General features: G+C 35.5%; 1 protein-coding gene across 1 annotated transcript in view; it reads left to right on the forward strand.

The window, feature by feature from the left end:
- Positions 1–1,267: 1,267 nt before the first annotated feature.
- The window catches only part of LOC121413429 (relaxin receptor 2-like), a 38,601-nt gene continuing 13,042 nt past the window's right edge, over positions 1,268–26,826 (forward strand). The window contains exons 1-10 of the mRNA XM_041606243.1: positions 1,268–1,434; positions 6,413–6,598; positions 12,676–12,768; positions 14,646–14,865; positions 17,004–17,075; positions 21,173–21,244; positions 21,825–21,896; positions 22,446–22,517; positions 23,907–23,978; positions 25,797–25,868. Of these exons, the coding sequence (XP_041462177.1) occupies positions 1,329–1,434; positions 6,413–6,598; positions 12,676–12,768; positions 14,646–14,865; positions 17,004–17,075; positions 21,173–21,244; positions 21,825–21,896; positions 22,446–22,517; positions 23,907–23,978; positions 25,797–25,868 (1,037 nt within the window). The 5' untranslated portion in view covers positions 1,268–1,328. The remainder of the gene's footprint in view (positions 1,435–6,412; positions 6,599–12,675; positions 12,769–14,645; positions 14,866–17,003; positions 17,076–21,172; positions 21,245–21,824; positions 21,897–22,445; positions 22,518–23,906; positions 23,979–25,796; positions 25,869–26,826) is intronic.

Genomic DNA, 26,826 nt, shown 5'->3' on the forward strand with positions numbered 1-26,826 from the left:
TACGTCAATGCAAATTTTTAAGAACTATCTTGTGGCTCTTTTATCGTTTTTGGTCTTTCTTTATAAGTGAATAATGAATAAAACCCATTTGTTGCAGATTATCAAAAAAGTTCGACGTCTGGTGGTGATATCACCCTTTTTTGTAGCGATTTATCTTCTAAATATTATAATGAATATCATATAACTGTCTCCCCCCCCCCCTTCTCCTCCCACGCGAGGTTAATAGGGCAACGTTGAATGCTTGACAACAATACTTTTGTAAATTTTTTCAACTAGAAAATTAATTTCAATGTTAATGGTACATCAGTGGCAAGTGTATTGTGAAAAAGCATGTTTATGTTTCTTCCCAACGATGCATATCAAATTAAAGTTAGGCTCTTCAGGCTCGTCACGGTGACGTAGTGAATATTATATTAAGAGAGGCACATACTAGGAAGGGGCAACAAACATACCATTTTGTTTTACTCCGAAAATACCATCCAACTATGCGTTAACTTGCAACTTTATTGCCTGCGAACTATAGGCAGACACATTTTTTATCGGTATACCAGGTCCGTGGCTATACAAATATATAAGAATTTAAATAATCATGTTCATACTAGATACAAAAAGGTATTGTGTGAAAGCACTTTTAGTTGGGGTTCTTACAAATATGCTTGTAAGCTTAGCCAAGAGATCGATTTAATTTCTCTAATTTCTAATAGTTACATGCATACAATTTTACACTCTTAAATATATTGTGTAAAATTCTCCATGAGGATAATTTTGTGTCCAACCAACATTGGGCATTTCTTTGGGGCATTTTTATCTATCCAGCGTGATGAAAATTTAGCTCATTCTAAACTTTTTTTTTTAGTTGTAAACCTTACTGGACAATATGCCTCCCGCATTGGGTAAAATACTGCCCCAAATTGGTTGGACCCATAATTACCCTCGTGGTGGTAAATATTACCCAATATTTTCTTTATAGTGTAGATGAAGTTATCGACATGTGACACATACTCTTAGATACCCAAGACTTAAAATAAATTGTGATTCATCGTGTATATTCATTAATACTATAATTTCTTTCCTCTGTTTCTCCGTTTTTTTATCATGCAGGATCGATTTATTCTATTATGATATGAAAGGAGTGGCGGATAAACCCCAAGAAAATATTGATACACCAACAAATATCATAAAGCAATTTAATGTGAACAAAAGGACTTTCCGTCGGTTACACTGATCCACACGAGGATGTGGTAGAGCTGATGGTAGCAGCGTCTACGACAAAAGTGGCAGCAACTCTTAGAGCAACAATACAAAGCAACGCTGGTAGTACTCGTGTTATGTTTGTGATGAATTATTCAACTCTGCTCGTTATGAACTTGGCATTGCTGATGGTAGTTGTGACGAGTATCTTTGATACTTCATTGGCTTCCCATAACACTAAAGGTAAGAATTCCATAAAATGATAGCAACAAAATGCATTTGTATTTTTGGAACACATATATCATAATTTGCCTTGCACATCGTTGTAAAGAGGGGAAGGAAAGAGACTTAATACATAATATGACCATTTACATTACATCATTATATGCCAAATTATGAATTATGGCATCTCAAAGATATTTGATCCATTGCCTACAACTGGGTGGACCTTGTATACAAAAGCCCCTGGTAATTACAAAATTCAGTAGTCAACGTCTTCATAATCATAAGAAATAGACATTGGACAAGTATTGATGATTCTGTTCTTATCATTCCCTGTGAGACCCTACTCATTTTACTAAGCTCGGAAGCATAATATTTCTTTTTACGGTCACTTTTTTTAATCTTTACTTTTCACTGTTGAACATATAGTGAGAGAGTTGGAATTCGGATCTAACCTTTTGTGTTATGATAATGCAAAGACGAAAAGTTACTTTTTTATCTTAATAGTAGATGCATTAGTTTTGTATAACAATGAAGGTATCCATTAAGGGTCTAAAATATGAATGGAACAAGGGAATTTTGCATACTTTATTCGTCACAAGAAGTAGCGTCCTTGCCCATAAATAGTTCAGTCACAACAACGAAACCGACTCGAAACCGACTGATGGTTTGTCATTGGTAATAACGTAATAGCTTGCACCGGTTTGTAACCGGTTTTGCCGGTTTGACTGTGAACACTGTCATAATGCTACAATCACACCAACGAAACCGACTCCAAACCGACCGATGGTATGTCATTGGTAATAATGTAATAGCTTTCACCGGTCTGGAGTCGGTTTCGGAGGTGTGACTACGGCACAGAGATGGCAAGCCTTGCCGACGGAAATATCTCCTGTCACTAATGCTCTCTTTCTTGAAGGGGTATTTCTTGCCCTCATTCTCTGAAAGAGGTAATCATGACAAGATGATGTCTGTCATCGAATGGATCAGGATGATAAACAGGCTGATCCAACGCGTAGCACGTTGAATAGAGGCTTCATGGGAGAGACATCAAGAGAGATTGCACGTTTAAAATGTGATCATCATGAGTTTTTTTAGGTTTCTAAAGGGGTACAACATCGAGCAGACAGAAATCGTTTGAGAAAAGTGATTAAGTGTGTAAAGACAATTCTCCACAACAACAATTTAAGTTGAATAAAAAAGAATTAGAAAATAAGTAAACGCAGTCCTGAATTTTCATCGAATCAAATGAAAAGTAAAGACCAAAAATACTCATATTACATAGTTTCGCAAAAAAATATCCATACGTATGCTTTGAGATATCAAGGAAATTTTGAACATACCATGACTTTTTAAATTTTAATTCTGACTCTGATGGAGTTTTTAGTGCTAGAGTTACTTGATTTTATATATCTTCAATAAAGTTTTTGTTCAAGTTCTCTTTTATTTGGTCAATGATAAGTCAAAATGATATATATCTTTCGAAGCCCCTATTATGTGATGTAAAACAGCATTATCTTTACGATTAGATCCCTACGTCAAAACACACTATTAAACAGGAATTAGCATTTGAAATTAAGTTCTTTATTCTCATTATTGTCCAGTGCTTTGCCCTAGATGTCGAAGTGACAAAAGTATTATCATTTTTTTTAATCAGTGCAGATACTGGAATAATTTCACTTAGTGTTAACGTATAGGCTTTATATCTTTTCAATATAGATGTATATTATGGACGCTCTTCGTAAAACAGACCCTGGTTATGTTATTTCTGTATCCACATGTACTTACCCCGCTCAACCCCAAACCATACGATCTCGGCCTAACTTAGACTTAAGATTCAGATACATTTGAAATTGCAGATACTAAGATTCGAACCATATATAACTTGAACAACTTCAGACAAATTGAAAACCTTCAGCAATCTAGCAAAAAAAAAATATGTCATCATGGAAACAGATAGAGTGGTACTTAACTTATATCAATTAATTCCAAACAGTTTCATTTTTGAAGACGAAATAACTATTCTGCATGATTGCCGAAACTCTCGAATTTCAACTTTTTTACAGGATGCGAGCTTATCGAATATGGTGTTGATTTCTATCTCTGTTCGTAAGCATGGACAATTATCATATTTCCCAGGTTCCTTCTATAGGTATCAAAGGGACAAAGAACACTCAACGAAGACCTGCTGATTCATCCACATGATACAAACATAAAAGCAATATTTAAAAGGAGATTGTAAGAGATTCCCTGAAGAAACACCTCCTTTAATGCATTTCATTTTCAGAAACCAATCCCTCTCATTCTCAATCCACACCAACAGTGAGAGTTCCGTCCTGCAAAAACTACAAACACTCGAAAGGTGAGCTGAATAACAGGAGTGCAGAAATGAAACGTTTGTGATCCCGGGGCGCGCGAAAATGTTGATGTTTTTGGTTTTTGGCGCGAACGAACGTCGAAGTAATTGGGTGAAATCCAATTCACTGTTTACAAAGCCAAAAAGCTTTCGGCAGCTCGGAACACCTCAAGTGGCTTGGACACGTGTTGATGTAGTAGAGAGTTTTGGATCGAGTGAGCTGCGGGGAAAATTAGTTAGAAAATCCATAAGAAAGCATCATGCAATATTATCTTTTAGGCGATCATAAGAAAAATATAAGATTCGTCCTCTTGGGCATGGATTTCAACTGTAATCATTCATTTCATAGTGATAAAAATGACAAACCTACACCGCTGGATGCTGGCATGGTTGAATGACTATTTAGAGATACCATGAGGGATGGTAAATACCAAGAGTTGTGATTAAAGAAAGTGCAGGAATCATACTGTTTCACGTTGATATGATTCGGCTTCAAGTCATTGGTGAAAAACAGTACTCAGAATCTCCAAGAACCATTGGCACAGAAATATATAGACAGTTTATCCAAAAGAAAACCTCATAACCACCACCACTCTGTTCGTGTTTTTTATACACAATATACCTAATGAATTGATCAAGTTCTTGTTGTTGCGGACTTGTCCTTTAACAAATTTACTACTATATTAGACAGAAGAATTTTCTGTTGTTGTCATGAAAAACCTTTTTTTTAAGATAATTTAAAGGAATTCAACAGCAGTTCCCATTTGTTCTGCAGAAAAATTGTAGTTTCAAATCAATTTGTTTGGTAATTAAAAAAAAAGGTTTGAAAAAAGAAAACACTGATAAAGATATCAATATTTGTAAGGTGAAATGACAAAGTAAATCTCAAAATGTGATAGCAAAACAAAATAGGAAAATAAGTCAGAAATGCATCTAGAATTCGGACAATTTAAAATACATAGGTACCTGAATGCATTGGTTACCACAAAATCATGGAAATAATCGTAAAGAATATTTTGTTTTTAAATCTTTTGAATGGCTTCATCTTGAAAACATAATTTCATCCCACTCATTTATATACATTTGGGAAACAAAACGTAAGGATTTCCCCGGGGGAAGAATTGCTGTTACACTTGATGTCATTTAAAGCTCTTGCAAAACCTCTTATTATGAAAAAGATCTGCATGGATTTACATGTTTTACTCTTTGTTTTATAACTTTTCGCATCGACACCACAAGATTCATTTCACACAAACATTTATACACTCCCTAGGCTTTCAAATATTACTTTGTTTCCATTTTTAGGAAATCTTCAGAATCATATTACGTTCTTTTATCAACGCCTTCGCATTTTTCTTTAAATGATTAAATTCGTTCCCTGAATTGTAAGATGATCATCTACCTCTTATGAGAAAAGAAAAAATCAATTTCATTTATCGTTACAAAATAAAAAGAATTTGGGAAATATTGCCCTTAAGGGCTTTACTAAATGTGAAGGACATGCTATAAGAACCAAATGATGATGATCCGACAGGATTCGCTGATAGGTGTATGGGTTTTTTTTATCATTATTATTATACTCATCTTTATCAGTTTGAGTGACCATTACCTGCGCCAAGGTCGAAAACGTGAAAACTATCAATGTGTTGCAATTATTCCGCAAATATTGCAAATCTTTATTTGATCATTATTTTGTTTTCCTAATGTGCTAAAACACTCTATGTAAATTTACCACGATATGATATGCCTTGCATTGGGGCTTTTTACGTCTCATTTTCCTCAGCTTTATTTTTGTATTATAATTTTAGTTTAACATTTCTAACATAAAAACACAACTAAATGAAATGAATTAATCAAACAATGCTCAGTCGATCGTGCTAGTATGCGATTTGAACTAGATCATATAAATGTAGCCACAAGATTTTGTCGAGTTGTTTATACCCCCGAAAATTGGATTAATCCCGGTCTCCTTTACCTGATAACAATACTCAATAGTATAAGTCCTCTTTTCTGTCTGAGCTGTATCTACAATGATGTCCATATGCCTTTGATACTGTATTATCATCAATGCTCTGATTCGAGTCTCGTTTTATTGACAGAGCTGGTCCGCGCACACAGGTGACCAAAGCGAATTCGCTTCATTGTAAATCGTGCTATGACTACACTGTCAACAGAAGTTTCGTGATGGAAACAACGCCGAAGACATGTCGGAAAATGTGATATTTCCTGATATTAGATACCTAGGGGATGGTTTATTGAATTTGTAACGTGTGGTTTGGATTGTGTTGATAGCTTGCTGGGACGAGTGGGTTATGTTCGGTGCCTGATGACAGACAACTTTTATTAGCTGAGAGAAATTGTTTTGGGTCTTGGGAATTTCATTATAGATATCTTCACTTAGACACTAGTCACATCACCTTTTTTCCCGTTTCCCCTCTTTCTATTCCAAACTTTTTTATCTTCTACGTATCCATATCCATGCAGTTCTTTTTAAACATTATTATCAAACAAGCTCTCTCTGGTTATTCTCTCGACTCTCCTTTCTATAACACCTCATATTTTTTACCTTAATCATTCAAACCAACATGACAAATTTCATACTTCCTATGTCCAGTTACTTTGTATTCTTTTTTTTAATCCCAGATGACCATCTCGATGATGCGCCCGTCATCCGTCATCGTCGTCAAGCTCCGATGTCGACCGACCCTCACGCCCACTGTGGTGAATGGTTCCCATGTATAAACTCAACGCAATGCATTCCTCAAGAAGCTATATGCGATGGCAACATCGACTGCGACAACGAATCGGACGAGTCGGATGAAGAATGCAGTAAGTTATCTCATCCACCCCCTCTCTGTATCTCACACACATACCCACAATCACCCACGCACAGATGTTTGTTTGTTTTTTAAGATAATCTATTTCTTCCATTGAACTAAAGCAAGAAATCCTATATAACATACATTATATAAACATAAGAATATGAAAATGAATGATATAATATATTATTAATGAGCTTTTGTCATCAAAATGCACGGAATAATCGGTTGATTATTAAAAATAAAAAAAAATTCAAGAAAAGACACATTCATGAATGGAGATATATTACTATCAAAGGTTATGCATGGTTTTATATATTGTCATAAAGCTATTTTACGTAACATTAATCCTCTTCTATATACTCCTTCCCCTCCTCCGTGCTATCGTTCAACTACACACGCCAAGACAGACCTCCAAAATGCATCACAGTCAAGCAAACAGACGCAACACATACACCCACCTCCCCGCCACGCACACACACACACACACACACACACTGTCTCTCCCTCTTTCTCTCCCCCTCTTGACCACTCTCCCTCATACTTTATCTCCCTTCTCTCTCTCTCTCCCTCTTTCGATTTCCCTCGATTCCATGTCTCTCTCCTGTTCTTTCTTATTTATATGTTGTCATTCCACCCATCTCTTCCTCTCACAACAGAGCATACACTCACACACACCCACACACACTCCCATCTTACGTTGTCAGTCAGATCATCGTGAGTACTTCGTATTTATATTATTCCAGATGGCAATGAGAATCCCTAATCATCCTGTTAAATTCATTTTACCTAATCTACGGTAGATGTTAACACATTTATGTGAATGATTCTTCCTACACACAATACTCAATTCGAAATTTAAGGTGTTTGGCAGTTAGATTACGTCAATGGATAATTCCTAATAAAGGTTTTTCGGTCAATCCGTTCTTATTATTTTCATCGATGGAATACCCATGCGCTCCCCCCCCCCCCCCCAAAAAAAAAAAAGAAATTGACTGATGAATAAAATCCATTACCAATAAAAGGAAATGAAAGGAAAGAGAAAAGAGGGGAAAAGAAACGGAAAAGGATAAGATAATATGCTATTTTCGGATTATATAAAAATGGATCTAAAATTTGATTTTCATTTTGAAAAGGTAAAGAATATTCCTCGCTCGCTTTTGAGAAATTTGATCACGCCACCCACCCATTCAATTGTTTTTTTTTGCTCATGACGCCATTCGTCGATATCTTACGCAAAATGACAAGACTCACTCTTTCTTTTATAAGAGAGTTGTCAAATTTCAAGAAGCTTAGAATCCTAGAGGTATTGTTTACCCATCTCTTAATATCTTCTATTTTGAATGATGTCAAATCTTGAGAATTTTCACATCATTCACTATGTTCTCTTTGCATTAATTTCGGTTATTCGACTCCTGGAATTTGGGTCAGCTCGCTGTTAGAGGACAGAAAATTCAAAGGAAGGACGGGGGGAGAGGGTTGGGGCAAGGGGAAGAGAGAGATGAAAAAATGAATTTGATGCAAAATGGAGATTAAAATATGAGAAGAAACAAGAAATAGCAACAAACACAGAGCTAACGATGAGAAAACATATTTATGAGAGCAAAAGAATGGGAGGGAAAGAATTGAGGAAAAGAGTGGGAGAGAGCTAGAGATAGAGATGGTTGGAGAGAAAAAATAATTGGATATTATTTAGCAAATAGAGTGTAAGTGAAAGTGTATAAGGATTAAGATGAAGAGTAGGATAGAAAGTTTTAAATAAAAAATAGGAGAAGTATGGAGCTATGGACTTCAGAGCGAGAGCGATAGCAATGCGAGCAAGAGAGGGAAAGAAAAACTGGACATAATCTACCTTCCAAAACGAAAACGTAAGTTAGCCTGGGGATCGAATGTCTCGCTCAGTGATTAAAAGATGTGCGATTAAAGACTCCTCTTTCAAGTGTGCGCGTTCTACAACCATGAAAACGAGAGTAAGATCGACCGAAAATTGAACGCTGCTCTGATGTATTTAGGTCGTAGTTTAAGTTTGGGATCGGCGATTCTTGGACGATGTTAATCCCGTCAACAATGCGTCTTCGATTTTCCTCTCTTGAGAATTGAAAGTGATTTACTTACTGCATGATGTACATGTAGGTGAAAAGGTGAAGCAGTTTATTAAAAGACCCGATTTGGAATAACTCCATCTAAACCAAAGACATCAGAGTATTAATGACATGATTCGTTTTAGTTTAATTGCTGTAAATCACAAACAAGTTCCACGTTTCTAATAAGACTCAACATAATGCTCAATGTACCAAGCCGGGAAATGTCAAGACTTTATTAATATATTGCAAGAATTTTATTTGTAATAATAACAAGGATGCATTATATCCGTTACAATATTACATGGCAGGTGTAACAACGCTAATGCACACTTACAAAATCATTTCCAAACTTAAGCATTATACATACAGTATATCACTGGCCCTTCCATTAGTTAGAATGATTAATGATTTCTTTCTTCCATTGAAAACGCTTTGAGTATAATAAGCATTATATTAAAAATTAAAATTACGCATTCACTTGAATAAGAAAAAAAATAATTGATGAAAAGGTCCCCATGTCAGTTCTTTTTTTTTGTGGACATATGGTTACATTGACTCTGGATAACCTTATACATCTACCCCCCTTCCGTCGGGCACTCATACCTCCAATACAAATCAGCTGATATAGCGGGCAAATATGGGCAAGTTTGACCTACTTACCTTACTCAGAGCATTAAGCTAAACCAACAGACTTGTCTCTCGTATTTGTACGTAGGGTAACAGATCCTGCTAGTATAGGATCCATGGGAGTGAGATAATACTTTTTTGTACGACATTTTTTTTCTGAAGGAAAGTTTTTTTCAAATTATATCGAATAATCGGAAAATATATTTGAAATCAAATACTCTATTATTCTGATGAATGTTTGAAAAAAAAATATAAAAAAAAAATACTTTGCGCTAAATAGCCAATGATGGCGTTTTTATGCATGTAATTGTGGTTATGATAGATAAGTCTATTTTAGTCCACATCGTGTCTGCTACTTGTCCGTATTCAATGTATTCTAAATCGCGCGAACTAAAATCCGTGTTTTAATTTAGTGGTTTCACTAAATTAGTAAGATTATAAGCTCTCTCTGCAATCTTGCAATTCGAAATAAGAATTTCTCAAAGTTTATCATGTAAGCCAAATCGAGATTCAAAAGTTCTATCTTTTCATTCTTCAATTTTATTCAAATGAACCATTCTAACAACATTTCGAGTAGGTCTAATATGATTTGATCGCGATTTTTGTAATATCATATTTATATTGATGCATATGATTTTTCTTATTGCGCAGGCCAATATTATATTTTCCAGGTCAAGCAAGCGAAGGCTATCCCCCATCATTTCGTCTCATATTCCCAGCAAACGAGTCCAAATACATAAACTCCATTTCATTCAATAAGGATTCCCAAATGAGGGCAGATAGATAACCATAGGATGCGGTGAAAACATATCAAGCGAACTTCGCTAAGCCCAGTCATTGTTCTTCGTTTTGTCGAAAGCACATTTCGGGATTAATAAATGCGAAAGTAATGGGTATATCTCCAAACTTTAAGTCGAAGAAAGCTCGTATACTTAAAATATATTTGCATGGGGTCTGATAATTTTGACGTTATTTGTTTGTATTCTTGGGAGTAGTGCTTTCTGTTTATAGGAATTTGGTGTTATGTTTTGAAGCTGCGTCAAACTACGAAAATCGATTTTCATTCAGAATAAAATGTACTATAAAATAAGGAATTTGCGAAAAAAAAGGATTTCCCTATATTCACTTCATGACAGTAAAAAAAGTAACAGGCAGTCAAACTTATTTCTACGTGGGTCGGGCTATCGTAAAACATTCCTCCTTTGTGACTTTGGTGTCCTGGAAAAGACAAATCCCTTAAAGAAAAGCAAATGACATGCACTGGGAAAGTAAATGCATTTTAAAAATGTTTTGGTCAATATAACCATTGTGTTACAGATTGTGTCTGACCACAGGTTTAATGGAGATTTACCAAATTATTGGTTTTATGTACCGAATTTATTTTGTCATTACTACTTTTCTGTCGGACTTGCATCCAACAGCACATTGTATCTTTTATCAAGTTATACATTAAGTACAGTATTGACATATTCATCCACGAAGTGAATAATTCCTCATTCTAGTTTATTCCTTAAGACAAAGCCGTCTTTTAGTCTGCATTTATTTTATCATCCCCAATTCGCTTTATCAACTGACATATTTTTCTAAGAATTTATTCATAAATAAATAAATATAACAATAATACTAATAATGATAACAATGATATACGAATATTTGAGGAATTGAAAACATATATAGACAGGATCTCAGATGCGGTCGATATGAGGAGATGAGATTAAAAAAAACAGACATAGATACCATTTTCCTTGGTTTCTGCGGTAGTGTAGGCATTAAACTGCAATGTGTGGTAGACACAGATGAACGGGTAATAGTGAAAATCAAAGAAGAGAGAGAGTAGTGAACATTTTGGGAAAGAGGCTTTAAAAATGAGAGACCTTCAGTGATCATGATTGCAAAGAAACACAGCAATAAATATGTAGAGAAGGCATCGCCAAGAAAAGCTACGGGATAAGAGAGGGGAGAGAGAACGAGAAAAGAATGGGGAAGACAGCGAGGAAATCTTGATTTTTGTAAGGTCAAACGAATCAGTAGGTGCTTTGGAGACAGACATGCAATCGAACCTAAGACACCGTATCAGTTCCAGATTGGTTATGAAAATATAGACCATCCTGGATTGACGAGTCGATATTTTTGCGTGCTCCCGTACATTGAAGATGACGTTGGGTTTCATTTCCCGATCCAAAATTATCTGGTGATTAGTGGCGGAAAAGATGAGGAGGATAATGAAGAGATTTAAAAACTGGTTAACCACAAATGATCTTTTACAAAATAATTGCAAGACGAAATTATGATTCGTAAAAGAAATATACAGTCATGGAGGTGGTTTCTTTGGTTTACAAAAGAGATGAATGAAACACTAGAATTTTACCGAATACCACGGGCTTGATAATATGCAGTCTTTTCTACTGTTTTATCGAGTAGAAATAGTTGTAGCAGTAGTAGAAGTAGAAGTGGTGGTGGTGGTGGTGGTAGTAGTAGTAGTAGTAGTAGTAGTAGTACTATTAGTAGTAGCAAAGATACAAATCCTTTTAATAAATACAAAAACAAAGTGGCATGTATTATATTTCCACATCCTTATCAGGCAATGAAGTCCTTAAATTTTCCTCCTTAGCATTCTAGTCACTAACATCCATCAGTTCTGATTTTTAAATTTTATCACATCATATACTCATCATATTTTCTTATTAAAACTTTACATTGTAAACATTTTAAATGTCATTCTACGTCATCTTTTTCATCTTTTAATGTATTTAATAAAAGGAGCAGAACAGTGCGCAATGCTTTTTACAATGGTGCAGCCCCCATTGGCTGGTAGAAAAGAGAGTGGAGGAAGAAAAGGGAGGAAATGAAACCAAAACTTTTGACAAGAGGAAAAGAAAGCATTATTTTTGTAAGCAATTGAGAAGAAAAACATTTGCTTTCGAGAGTTTTAACCCGTGATTACTTTCATTCCAGCTAAGGTGATGTCCATTGTCATGCCCAGCGAGGATTATGACCTTCCCTACTTTCTCAGGTAGATTTAATCAGTACATTGAACACCGATGTACAATAAAACGTGTGCACATATAGGCCTGGTCACACCGCCCGAGCGCTGTTGGAGCGGTCGTGGAGCGGTAGGGAGAGAGGGTCGAATTTCGCTCACAAAATTGGGGAAAAAAACGAAAACCAAAAAAAAAATCGAAATCGAAAATGGTGAACGGTAGCGAGCGGTGATGATTTTTTTTTTCTCTCCGCTCCACGACCGCTCCAACAACGCTCGGGCGGTGTGACCATGCCTTTACTTATTGGTCTCATGTCAAGAATAGAGCTAAAATTCCCTGAACATCTTCACAATTATCATTCAAATCAAGATTAATTTTATTGATCTTTTTTTCAGTCGATGACAAGAACAGGCGTGTATACACCTTTATGGATCAAGGAAAGACTGACGACTCATCGGAGGAAGATGACTTTATACCACCAGCATGTGGTAAGTATCATCACGGGCAGAGCTAGGATTGAATAGTCGAGGGGGTGCTCAAATGATTAACCCCAAAACGGTTATCAATACTCATGAAGACAATTTTACCGTGAAAAAATGAGGATCCCAAAAAATAAATATTTTTGTGAATTTAATGCCCACTCGCACCTCCCTCCCGTCGATGTGTGTATCCAAAATGATGGTTCATCAGCCGCCCCTACTAGATTTAAAAAAATTTATATACTCTTTTACCTGTCTTGCCTAACTCTTTCAGACAAAAACCTGTTCCAGTTTACAATTCGGTTCTTTAAAATGGTCTAAAATAAAATAAGGAACGAGAATTTGTCGCTTAAATATGACTTTTTCGGATTTTAAAAACTTCTTTTTATCGAGTTTGATTTTACTTATTACTGTAATAATTTCGATGTGGTACAGATTGTATGTATGTATATGTCTACAAAGTTTACTTTAACATTCGTTAACCATATTTATATCGGTGATTTTAAGTATGAATAGCCAATGCAGCTACTTTAATACTTATGTTCAAGTTAAAATATTTTTTCTATTGACCATGGTATTTTAAGCACCATGTCTTGAAAGTATACTTAACACGCTAGCTAAACGAACAAAAACCTTGGTAGAAATTTGTACTTAAAGACAAGTCCACCCAAACAAAAACTTGATTTGAATAAAAAGAGAAAAATCCAACAAGCAAAACGATGAAAATTTAATCGAAATCGGATTTAAAATAAGAAAGTTATGACATTTTTAAGTTTCGCTTCATTTCACAAAACAGTTATATGCATATCTCAGTTGGTATGCACATGAGAGAACTGATGACATCACTCACTCGTTATTTCTTTTTATTTGATTATATGAAATATTTTGATTTTTTCGTCATTGTCACGTGAAATGAAGTTTCATTCCTCCCTGAACACGTGGAATTCCATTATTTTAATATCTTGTGCTTCAGACAAGGAGGTCCTAATCATCAAATTCGTAAAATTGAAATATTGTATAATTCAAACAATAAAAAAGAAATAGTGAGTGACATCATCGGCTCTCTCATTGCATGTAACTGGCTAGTTCATATAACTATTTGTGGAAAATAAGCAAAACTTTAAAATGTCATAACTTTCTTATTTTACATCCCATTTTGATGAAATTTTCAGCATTATGCTTGTCTGATTTTTCTTTATTGATTCAAATCAACATTTTTCCGAGGTTGACTTGACCTTTAATTTCGGTGACCCATAAAATGTAACGGGTTCAGGATACACACACATTTAATTATTCGAAATATGACATGCATGGTTAATCATTCATCGACCTACTTGAGACTAAGTTCGTTCTACCCGAGTAGGATGTTATTGTTGGCTTTTTAGTATTCTGAAAGGTTGGGAGTCATAAAAAACATTCCCAATAAAGTGATATGCCTAATAACATAACGCATAATCAGGTCACATGCCCAATTAGTCATTGCAGAACAAGAATTCTATTAGAATTGGTCTAGATTACACCATTTAACTCAATAAGAATGTAAGTGTTCGAGATTTGATCATTGACGTACGCAGCGGGGCAGGGGAATGTGCCCTCCCCCCCCCCCCCCGAAATTTACTAAAAATATTTTCAAAACTCAACAAAAGTGTACATAAATATCCTTTAAATTCACTTTAGAAAATGCAAAAGCGCCCCAATGACAAGCTCGGTCACTTCGTAGGTTTCTTCAATTTTTTTTACACACCCCGCCCCCCACAAAAAAAATGAAGGATGTAATACCTTGTATCCCTTTAAATTTAAGATGAAAGGTTTTTCACCCATATCTATATAAATTGAAAACATCATGATTCATTCAAACCTATTAAAATCAATTGTTTTACTTTCAGATATTGGAACATACCCAGAAGAATGCAGATGTGTTCTCCTGTACGAAGACCCTATGGCTCACTTCGACTACTATGAATCGATGCTACAAGACGCATACCCAAGCGTTTTCGCTGAACCACCAATTGGAGCAACAAGTGAACCACTGGGGCTGGAAATAGCGTGCACGTCAAAACGACTGGAAAGAGTCCCAGAAGGGCTTCCACCGGGAACTTTGTATATGTAATTATGATTATTCATTGATGTTTCAGTTCTTGGCTCGTTTCTTTCAATTTCCAAATACCCTGATGTCCCATATTTCTTAGGCCACGCTTCATGACGTGACACTGAATATAGAGATTTACATGTATTTACACATGCGAGATAAGTTTGATCGAAGATAACATCTTACCGAAGTGTTTTAAATTCAACAATAAGAAAGGGGAAAACATACCCCCGCAAATTCAGTATTAAAGGGATGGTCCAGGATTGAGGTATTTATATCTCAATAAATAAAGTAAAATTCACAGAGCAAAATGCTGAAAATTGATTTTAAAAAATGGATAACAAATAACGAAATTATTGAATTTTAAAGATTTGCATTATTCCGGTGGAACAGTTCTATATCTTCATGAATATTTATTACTTGTTCTTTTTGTATTTTATTATATGAAATTATTCAATTTTTTCTACAAAGAACTAAAACAATAGGATTGGCAACTGATTAAGTGCATTAGTTATCTATTGCCGCAACATCATTTACAAATGTATGAAAAATATGAAACATTTAATTTAATAACATAAGAAAAGGGAAAGTGGGGACATCATCAGCCCACCTAATGAATATTCAAGACAATGTGCTTATAACTGTTTTCATAAAATATTGACTAACTTTAAAATTCAATAACTTCGTTATTTGTAATCCGATTTTGATGAAATTCTCAGCATTTTGTTCTGTGAATTTTACTTTTACTCTACTTATTTAGAAGTAAATATTTTCAGCCTGGACCACCCCTTTAAGTTCAGTCAGTAATAAGGCCACAGTTACACTACCGGAGCAAAAGAAAATCGACCGACAATATACCATTCGAAATAATGTGATTGCTGCCATCGGTTTGGAGTCGTTCTGGCTGGCGTGACTGATGTGTATAAGATGTTTCTCCCCGTCGGCAGTTGTACATTTTAAGATCGATTCACCTTAGATCATGTACTTCTGTTGAATCGTTTAAAAGACCTTTAAAAACATATTTATTTTTGTTGTAGTGTAATTGTAATATTGAAGAGAAATTTCAATTGATTATGCGCTATATAAGTACCAATTTATTATTATTATTATTGATATGAAAGGATCATTTTACTTGAAATGTACATAACCCGTGGGTGGGATAGTTATACAGAAGATAGAGTTATTTAATCTTTTATGAGACGCACCAAAGCCATCCATTTTAGCGGTTAACTTAAATTGCGATACTATAGCGATATATCATCGCAAACACCAAACATGGCCCACGTTATTTTCGATCAAACGAATTAAAAGTTATAAATAATTCAAGTATACATCAGTTCCATCTAATCGTGTTTTAAAGTGTTAAATTGTTGCTTAAATGTTGCATAAAAAACCCCTGTAGTTTTGCTAAATTTCTGTAAAATTGTCCCTATAAAGTTCAACTTTGAACACTCTCCAGCAAGTACAGATCATTTCGATTCTGTCGAAAAATAATTTGATATTGAACTGAGACAAAGGAAATATCATAACATGATTTTACTGGATTAATTTATATCTTAAATTTCAAATTTCGGATAGAGAAGACCAAACATAGCCTTTTATTTTAGCGTGGGCTAATTTGTTTGTTTCATGTATTTCATGACTGTTCTTTTTTTAAGTATCTTTCGTATTATGTGCACATTACAGGGAGTGCTGGTTTAAATTTGACAAGCAAAAAAGGTTTCGCCATAAAAAAAGGCACCCCATATAATTTTCATAACCAAAACTTATTTTGTACACATTTTGAAAACTTTTACGGCTAGACTTTCCATCTATATGTGACCTAAACGCGTAGAAACTATCTGGTGCCTGTCTGACGGGGCAATCCAATGAAATATACAAATCGGTTTGGTTCTTATCATGTGTACAAAACAAGATTATAGCATCATACGTGAATAGCATTCAAATACTTCAATCACGTCAGTAGACTTCATCTTATATCATCTGTATCAATGTACAAATGAGCATGTCATTTTCTCTCATTCTGCTTGGATAAAATTATCTTCTAGAGTGAAGAAGAGAAAAACTACCATTATTTCCCCCTTATCAACAAAAGATCACACTTAAATATCTAAGATCATAAATATGTAAATTTATACATTCCTCTTTCCTGCAGGGATTTGTCGGATAATCGTATTACTCATCTCCATGGCGACAGCTTCCAGAATCTGACCAGACTTCGAGAACTGTAAGTGCAACATGATGTATATATACTTTGATGATAGACACTAAGTTATAAAATGAATGATCTTCATCTTAATGATGCGGGTATCATGAATGATATGGATAATGATTTCTTGGATCATAGATCGATTTTAAATAGAATCCTTCGTCATCAGACAGATTGAGGGCGTTAATTTTCATAGTGTTTATACAGAGACATCAAATTCAAGCTCGCTGGCTGACTGTGGAAGTTACTGTTTTAACCACGCTCTTCCTTGGAAGTTGACTGACGCAAGATGTCGGAATAAGCTCTGTTTAAAATACGAATTCATAAGTCTCTAAATTTCTTGAGAAGGAGGAAAAGATTGGATTCCTTCAAAAAGGGGAGAGCGCTTCTCATCATAGGCAAGCACATGTTCTTTCGTATTTCTTTTTTTTTTGGGGGGGGGGTAAACGATCCACGTCTAGGGTAATGTTGCTATGTAAGTTTTATGTGCACGATGATTGACGCAATGACGATGCATGCGCATGACGGGAATCAGTAGGGGCGGGAATGCCCTAAATACGGGAAATCAACCAAGACTGCTGATGAAAAAAATCCCTTTTTTCACTTGTGGATTTAATGAACAGGGTATGAAAAGCCACAGTCTCTCCTCAATTATTTCCCCGCACACGTAGTTCACTTTCAATAAAATCCAGAATTATTCTTCAAAATTAAAACCATCCTGTCGGTGTCCATTATCTTAAATTCCTACTTCCTTTTGGATTTCAACCCACTATGAGCAACAAAAAAACAGACTGGGCTATTTTTTATTTCTGTATTCTTCTTTGCCACCAGCAAATCATTCATTTCTCAGTATCCTAAATCCCAAAGTGAGTGAAAGGTTGAAAATAATGCCCTTTTATGGGGATATCCTGGGGTAATGAGAGTGATAAGAACATGAGTGGTTTTCGATCCCTTCTTACGCCTTTTAGTCCCACTCATGCATGATACAACAACTGAATAATTTACCCACCCTCCATGGTACTCTCTCGCTTTTCTTTCGCCGTCATGTACCGCATATACCAAAACAAGCAAGTTTACCCAACAGTATATTTTGGTAGAAGTGGGTCGGTCTACAGTGCGTCCCAGAAAAAATGAAATCGAGATTTAGCGATGATTTATCATAACTTTATCATAAATAAAATAGACAAATGACCTACCGAAGAAAAGCTTAGAATCTCCTCTTCCATCTGGTATTACTTAGATTATACCTCATTCATGCATGAGTGGGCAAAAACAATTTGAAGAAAGGATACCAAAAACCCATTTGGCGGGGGTATCTGAATTTCAAAAAGAACATCACATGACTAAAAAGTTTAATATCTGCTCTTTTCTTTGATACCTTTATCACAGAAAATGGTCAAGAAATTAAAAAAAAGTTATGATCCTTCGAAACAATGCTTGTATTTCCATAATTTCATTAAATAAACGTGTTTTCACCGGTTTCCCACAGAAGCTATCGCACGGTAACAAAACACTAAATGTATGGCTGATTGTCAACAAAACGGAGTGTCGATTGCAACGCCAGCCTTTAAAACCTCTTCAATTTATGAAATTGTTGCAATTCAAGCCTCATTTCAAATAACAAGAACTTTGTTCTTTCTTGACCATTTTCTGTAATTGAGGTATCAAATTAAAGAGCAGATATTGAACTTTTTACAAATAAGGTTTTCCTTTTAAAACCCAGATACGGCCCGCCAAGTGACTTTTTGGTATCCCCTGTTCAGATTGTTTTTGCTCACTCATGCGTGAATGAAAAATATAATCTTAAGTAATTGCAGATGAAAGAAGAGATTCTAAGCTTTAAAATGGTAGGTCATTTGTCTATTGTATTCGTGATTAAAATATGATAAATCATCGATAAATTTCGGTTTCGTTTTTTGTGGGACGCACTGTATATTGACGATGGCGCTCTTTGAGATGGGGTTTGGTATTGTGGATTAAGATGTAACGTAGGAGGAATAAACACGGATTGGACTTAGAGCCTCTGCTACCTTTCCTGGAATTCAAGCGGCTCAGCTGTGTGTAAACTCTAAAAACACATGAGATGGTTTGGTTGGAAAGGTTGGAAATGTGTTGTAACGCCGAAGAGTGACATTGCTTTCCACCCTTAAAAAAATCAATGTCAATCTCTCGGCCCTTTTAACATGTTTAAAGAATGACTAGATTGTTCCTCCATGACTGCTGTTAAAGGCTACTACTGCATCCCTTTCCGTCACAAGCACAAATTCAAACTCACAAACTTACCTAAAGCTCTTCCAAATTTTTTACAAAAATAAACCAAACCTACCCTCTATCCTTCCTCTGAAAAGATATACAAAAATACTTAAACGCGTCGTATTAAGCCCAACACCTGAGCGACAAGTACGTCAACAGCGCTCTTCTTAAAGCTTGAGCGAGGGTATATCTTCAATCATACCGCGGCTTCAGCGATACACAGTGTCATATTCGAGGATGTTTCATATCATGTTGCACATAATTTTCTCCGGCAAAAGAAGATGCCTTAGAGGGGTCAATGTACGAAAGTCATTGTAGTCCAGGGGCACTATTTAGATCGTTGGCGCTCTTTGCGTGCAAGTCTTGATGGGTGCATGTATCCTTTTATCCCGCCTTTTTGACATAACACAAAGCTGCACGGCCACGCACAGAGATATCACATTTCGCATTTAGAGCATGTGGGATGACACCCGAGCTCGGTGCTATGTAATGATTATTAGGAATCTTTAATCATAATTTTGTTTCCACAGCTATGCATGGGATAGTTTGTCAATATATCAAGTTAGTAATTTCGTATTCTTGTTGAGTTGAAAGTGAGCAATCCGTGTTGATGTTATTGCAACCCTCTCATCAAAGACTCTTGGCATACTTCATCCAAGTTTGAATGTGAAAACGTTCATCCGATCTTGTAAGAAAATAAAAAATATATAGATCTTATCAGCTTTAAGTTTTAACAAGCAAATATCAAACAGTTTACTTAAATAGAAAATATATCTCACACATACTCATACTGTAAGTGTAGAATTATTTCCTGTAAGACATAGCATAAAATCGTTTCGAAATTTTATTATCAGATACAGATGGATGCAGTGTGGGGGATTGTTAAGTGGTATGAAATGAATAAGATGTCGAGCCTTAAATCACTATTGATAGACATTCTTTAGTGTCATAAATTTGTCTGTCCCGAAAGTTTTTCCTGTAACTATGCTAATTTATCAAATAAAAATCACTAAATCGAAGGAAACAATCCCATAATTAGATCATATTTTACTACGCCCATGCCAAATAATGTTGAACACAGTACTGACTGATTATTACAATGGCCGAATGTGACGCACCCACATCATGTAAGCACGATCGATGACATTCCTAATTTCCTCTTCGTCGAGTTTTCCCGTCTTAAAATATGAGTGATTTTTCCCAACACATCATACTTGCTAAAGGGCGATATAGATTTGAAATCAGACCACGTTTGTTAATCGCAAACATTGCTGTCCCAAGGTACCCGATTTTAAATAATATTGGCGGTTTTTATTATCCATGACCGAGAAGGGCACGTAAAGGTACCTCCCATGAGAATGTTGGTTCCAACAAAACATTATTATATTAATAAAATAAACTAAAACCTAGTACACTCTACCATCTTCCAATTTATCTGTGTGTGTCTGTCCGTCCGTCTTAGACTTTTATTTCTCTATGCAAGACTTCCCTGTTTAGTTTTTGCTCATTATTCACCACACCCGCTATTTTGTCTTTCTCCATCCTCGCTCTGTGATTCTACTCTTCTTCTCGTTCATTCTTCCCCCTCTCTCTTTCTCTCCCTCTATTTGTCTCCCATCTTTTCTGTACTGCTTTTTTATTAATCTGTCAAAGCACAATATTGATTTTTTTATTTGAATTGCTTTATCTCCCCCTTTCCCCTCTCTCTCTCTCTCTCTCTCTCTCTCTCTCTGTCACACACACACACCCGTACCCTGATCATATTTTATCTTCCATTTCCCACTCTTCTCTTTTCTCTATCTATCTACATCTCTTCCGCCTATCTCTTCTGCCTATCTCCCCCATTTCAATTGATAATACAGAGTAATCACCCACAACCAAATGCAGTCAATGGACGAAGATGTCTTTTACGACACAAGGAGTCTGGAAATGCTGTAAGTATGACATCATTATAATTAACAATTGTTTGACCTCTTTAAACAAGTTGTTTAAAGCGTTTGAACAATTACAAAAAATTAAACAAGTGGTTAGCGTTGCAGGCTTGAACAATGTAATATTTTTTTACGGTTTAAGAAAGCATGAATGCTTGAAAGCAAGCAACCAGATGACCGACGGCTAGAGGTTCTCTCCTAGGGACCTGGTAATGCATCGAGTGGGAATCGAACCGGGGTCACCGTAATCCGAAACACCCGCTCTATGTTACTGACTAACTTTCGCTCGTCCATTACATATCGATTTAAGACGGTTGCAGGGGTTGCCTTATTAGCTTAGCCTGACTGCATGAAAAATTATTCAATTTTGTTATCATTAGTAGATATGAACGTTTTGTCGGTTTTCATTCTGCTTTATTGTATGTTTTCTTCTCATTTCTTCCCAATTCTTATGAAGCTGAAAATCTCACCATGTAGCAGGTCCATGATCTTACAAACCTTTCTGTATAAACAACTCCCAAAAGTTATGAAAAGCATTAACATTTCTCTAACATTGTCACCTTTTATTGTTTGTTATCATTAGCGACCTGTCAGATAACCGAATTGAGAGGATAACATCAGCTCATTTCGACTCCCTGCGACGACTTTCTCTATTGTAAGTTTGTAACCAATGTAATAATACCATATTGCTAGTTGACTTGATTTATCCATGTTTCGTTGGTGTATTTCGCGATATAGATTTATTTCTGCTTTGTCGGGAACGATATTTTGTAACTAGTAAATACCTGCAAATTGCAATATGTGCCGATATGTATTACTCCTGCATTCTTAATATAGAGGATTATTTCGTGAACTTTGTTGACAAGTGTATGCTTCGATTTTCTGATTTTGTCAAATCTAATTCTTCATGGTCCATTTTTACTTAGATATCTTCCCTGCTTTCCTCATAATTCATCATACGATTATGTAGAACACACCCAAACTGAAAACATTTAGGATGTGTTCTCATCTTGGTCGATGTAGGCTTTGGATCAGCACAACGGAATTCTTTTGTGTAAGGTTAATTACCAATTTTAACGAACTTAATTTCATTATCTCAATTTACATGTACATTAATTTCTTATATGTTTGAAATCGCCGATGGAGACGATAATCTTTTCACCCCCCCCCCCCCCCCGTCTCATTCTCTCTTTTTTTCTCATAGACGACTCTCACGGAATCACTTCCGGTGCGAGGATGGAGATTGCTTCCGGAATCTGGTTAGTCTGAGAGAACTGTAAGTATCACCCTTTGCTAATAATCACTCTTATAGAATGTCCTTGGTTTTATTCCATTGATTTATTTCTTCAACATAAGTAATCATTTTAAAGTCATTAAGTAGCTCAAAATTTTAGTTGTTTTTAGTTGTAAACTGAATTGTATCTTACATATATTTTATATTCCGCATTAAACGCTATTACTGCTACCTTTTTTCTGATACTGCATCTTGATGTTTTAATTTAAAAATGATACTTAAATCGGCAATTAGGTATTTGCATACAACAAAACTGATTCTATAAGGGCTGACCGTTTATGTGATATACTGTTCAACACGTTGCCTTTATTTCATGTCAAATTCCTGCCTCTTGATATTTTACATCAATTTCTGAAAGTGAAATATCAATCTTGTCGATTGGGTATTACGAAGATTTCACGAAATAGGGGAAATAGCCTTGTGTTGGTCAAATCAATATTTGGGGAGGTTAATAACGAGACACTTGGTAACATTTTATTGAAGATGTAAGATGATATATCGTAGTAGACAAGAACAAATTTGAAGATATTCAAGTCGATGAATATGATGAAAAGAAGCCAGGAAAGGATTCCTCTTGTTATTTCCTGGAAGGCCATTTTGTTGATGTATTACTCACTGAAGAACTCAACAGGTTATGCATCTTCATATTTTACTCTCTCCATCATCGGCCGACAAGGATCGATTTTCAAAATAAACATGAAAATCGTCTTTATCATGTCCCTTAGCCATGAGAGAAGTAAATAAATACAATACCCACCTCAGGGAGAGTTGTTCACCAGCTATCTGCTTGTCACCGGATTCTCAGACTCGATTCACGCCTTCCGGCCTCCGGTGGTATCCAATGTTCGCTCCGCTCAAAGGCCAGCTCGATCAATCTGAATGTAGTAAGGCCTATATTTTTCGTCGAGTCAACGATGGGGTGATTTTTTTTCCCAGCAGCTCACTTTACCTGATCTTCCTCTTCTTCGCATATGCCCTTTACCCTAAAACACAATCTTTTCTCCGATCCTGCCATTCCCTCACACACACACATACACAAAGATAATGTACAAACACACAAGTTCAGTTTTTCCCTTTCTGTTTCTCATCTTTCATAACATTTCTCTCTCTCTTCTCTCTTCTCTCTTTCCTCGTTACATTTCCATCTATGTCTCTTACACATAGATCTACAAGTGCGAACACTCGAACACACACTCACACACACATATCCTATCTCCAACACACATAGTAGCACACACGCACACACCATTCTCTTCTCTGGTTTTCTATTTTCTTTGTCTCTAGCCCACTCTCTCTCTCTGTGTTTCTCATCACATTATTGAATCATATACATTGCTTTGAATTGTTATTTAATTCATGTTTTTATTTCAGCGAGTTGGTAGCATGTGGGATCACAGAGCTAACGCCTGATATGTTCCGTAATCTTCACAGCCTATCTGTGCTGTAAGTTCGTATCATTTAATTACAAGATTATTATTTTTATATCAATGAACTTGTCCGTAATTGTTTATTATTTAATTCTTTTAAATTTTCAGCCCATGATATATTATTTTAGTCGCACCCCTCCGCGCACCAATGGCGTCTCAAATTTGGAATAAATGTTAAGGATTGTACCTTCTTTGAAAATTAATGTTACGAGTGTCAATCGCTTTCGTTTTTTATTTTGTGCTCTTTGAGTACTTTTCAAGATCATAATGGAAAATTTTAAGTTTCTTATTCGATAACTTTCGTAAATAGATTACATAATTATGATACATAGCATGAATAGACATTTTCCACATCGCCGCTTTTCAATGATTATTATGAGCTGTTCATCAAAGCCTTTGAATATGAAAACTGGAAGATGGTATGCTTATGTCCTTATCATTTCTTATTCCATATTAAGAGTGGCTGGAGGATATTTTTCTCATAAAGCCTGAAGGGTTCTTAAAACTATTTTTCGCATTATCACCTATTTTTCTGAAAATGACCTTTCATGTATACGATGGGTGCAGGCAGGCACCTAGGGTTATTGGAATTTAGCAATATTCTTATTCCGATTACCATATAAATGAATACAATCCGATTATTGTCACACCATCTTTTTATTCCATGGACTGTTAATCCTTAAATCTCTAATGCCTGATATCTCCTCACCCTTGCCAGGTTTTTTTCTTACTTTGTGGTATCTTTCTTTTATCTCCCTTCATTATATTCATTACTGTATTAGCGAAAAGGGCAGCATAAAAATATCATGGGCGAGATTTGTTTATATGTTTGTGTCCTTTGTAAATCCTATAAAATTAATCTATTCTTTGTTACCTCATGTTGTTTGATGTTTCCATGGAGATAAAAAAAATCAATTGCAACTCTTTGTAAAAACTGGGGCCTATTGCAGAAAGAGTTGCGTTTAAACGCAAGTCAAAAAATCAATCGCAAGTCCCAAATGCGCGCTGTTGTTTGGTTGAAAATCAAGTTGCGCATGATTTTTAGAGCTGCGATTGATTGCAACTCTTTCTGCAACGGGCCCCTGGTCCCTTGCTTGACCCTGTTGGAAAGAAGACAGTGTCACACAGTATTGTCACAGTGTATTCACATGGTCGACAACACTGCAAAAAGTCCGTTGTTGATTTAACACTAGCCATATATATATATATATATATATATATATATATATATATATATATATATATACAGTATATCTATATATACATCTATATATGTCCACACCAAAGGAGTATTGAAACAACACCAGTTTTGAATCAAACCGATGTTTTTTTATACTAATTGGTGTTGAATAAACACCTACCTGGTGTAAGAACAAAACAAATCTGGTATTGTTTAACACTTCTCTGGTGTGGACATATAATAGATTCCGGGCTGGTGTTAAATCAACACCATAGTTTTGCAGTGTATATATGATTCACATTGTTGAAATGCTCAGATTTATCTGTGTGAATGTAATTTCATTGTGTACCACACTGTGAGCATACTGTGACACACATTGTTTTCTTTCCAGTAGGGGAGTATGGAGCTGTTGTAAAAAGTGTTACACTGTAAAAATGAAGTGCTATTTTAGAACTTAAAGTGCTTGTATAGTGACTGCACTACGAGTGCTGATTTTCTAGTTTAAATTTGAACAAAAAAAATCAGCACTCGTGGTGCAGTCACTATACAAGCTCTGTAAATGCTGAATTAGCACTTCATTTTTTACAGTGTATTAGAAGCATTGCAATCAATATTGTAATATTATTGATTGATTTATGTTTTTAATTGTTTTAGTCAGCTTTCTTACAACGCAATCACCGAAATCATGCCATCGCATATGAATGGACTTGAGGGGTTACAGGATCTGTAAGTATATAAAGGAATCAATACACAGCAAAAACTGTGGTGTTATCCGGTGTACATAGAGGACCACACCAGTTATTTTACACCGGTATTAAATTTTAGATTTACACCTAATAGGTGTTATTACAACACCTATGGTTGTTACATTTACACTCTTTGGTGTCATGTTCAATCTCTAGGGTGTAAACACCTCAGGGTGTGGTCCTCTATTAACACCAATTGGTGTCAGTTTTAAACACCACAGTTTTTACAGTGTAGGATCTTCAATTTATATTAGAGGTCATATGGCTTCAAAATATTTTCAAGATATGGATGATAGCTCCCATTCCTAGTGTTAACTTGAGTGTATTTCCCTCTGCTTTGGAACAGCAATATGTTGGCATTATAATCGCTGCTGTGGCGGCTGTGTAAACCATGATATTCGTAGTGATATATTTCTTATATTAGCTTCGTGTCATTATGTGCATTTCAAGTGTTCGGTCTTATAATAAGCCTACAAGTGATTCCATTTTGACATAAGGAGTGATGCAGTAAATGCGCACATTGATAAAATTGGACTCGAAAGCCTATAACTTATAATTTACTTTGATTACTTCTGATTATCTCAAATATTTTTCCCTTTCAAATGTGATCCCTACTGTGAATGTCTATCTTTAATACAAGTATGTGCGTTGTGTCCTAATTCAACGGTAATCAAGTCAAACATCTATTTAATTGTCATAAAATATGGCCTGCGCAATTTGACTAGATAAAGAGAATGAGTGTAGTGCAGCACTACACCCTACACAATTGAAATCATAGGCCCGTATTCAGAGGTGCATTTTTAAGTAGGACCACGGTGATACTCTGTGTTAAATTTATGGAAGTCAACAAATTATATTAATATCATTGTTCCAATGTTTACTATTTTGTCAATCTGAGCATGTTATCATGTATAAAGATATTTTAGTAAACAAATTAA

The sequence above is a fragment of the Lytechinus variegatus genome, chromosome 4 (assembly GCF_018143015.1).
Source record: "Lytechinus variegatus isolate NC3 chromosome 4, Lvar_3.0, whole genome shotgun sequence".
NCBI classification, from domain to species: Eukaryota; Metazoa; Echinodermata; class Echinoidea; order Temnopleuroida; family Toxopneustidae; genus Lytechinus; species Lytechinus variegatus.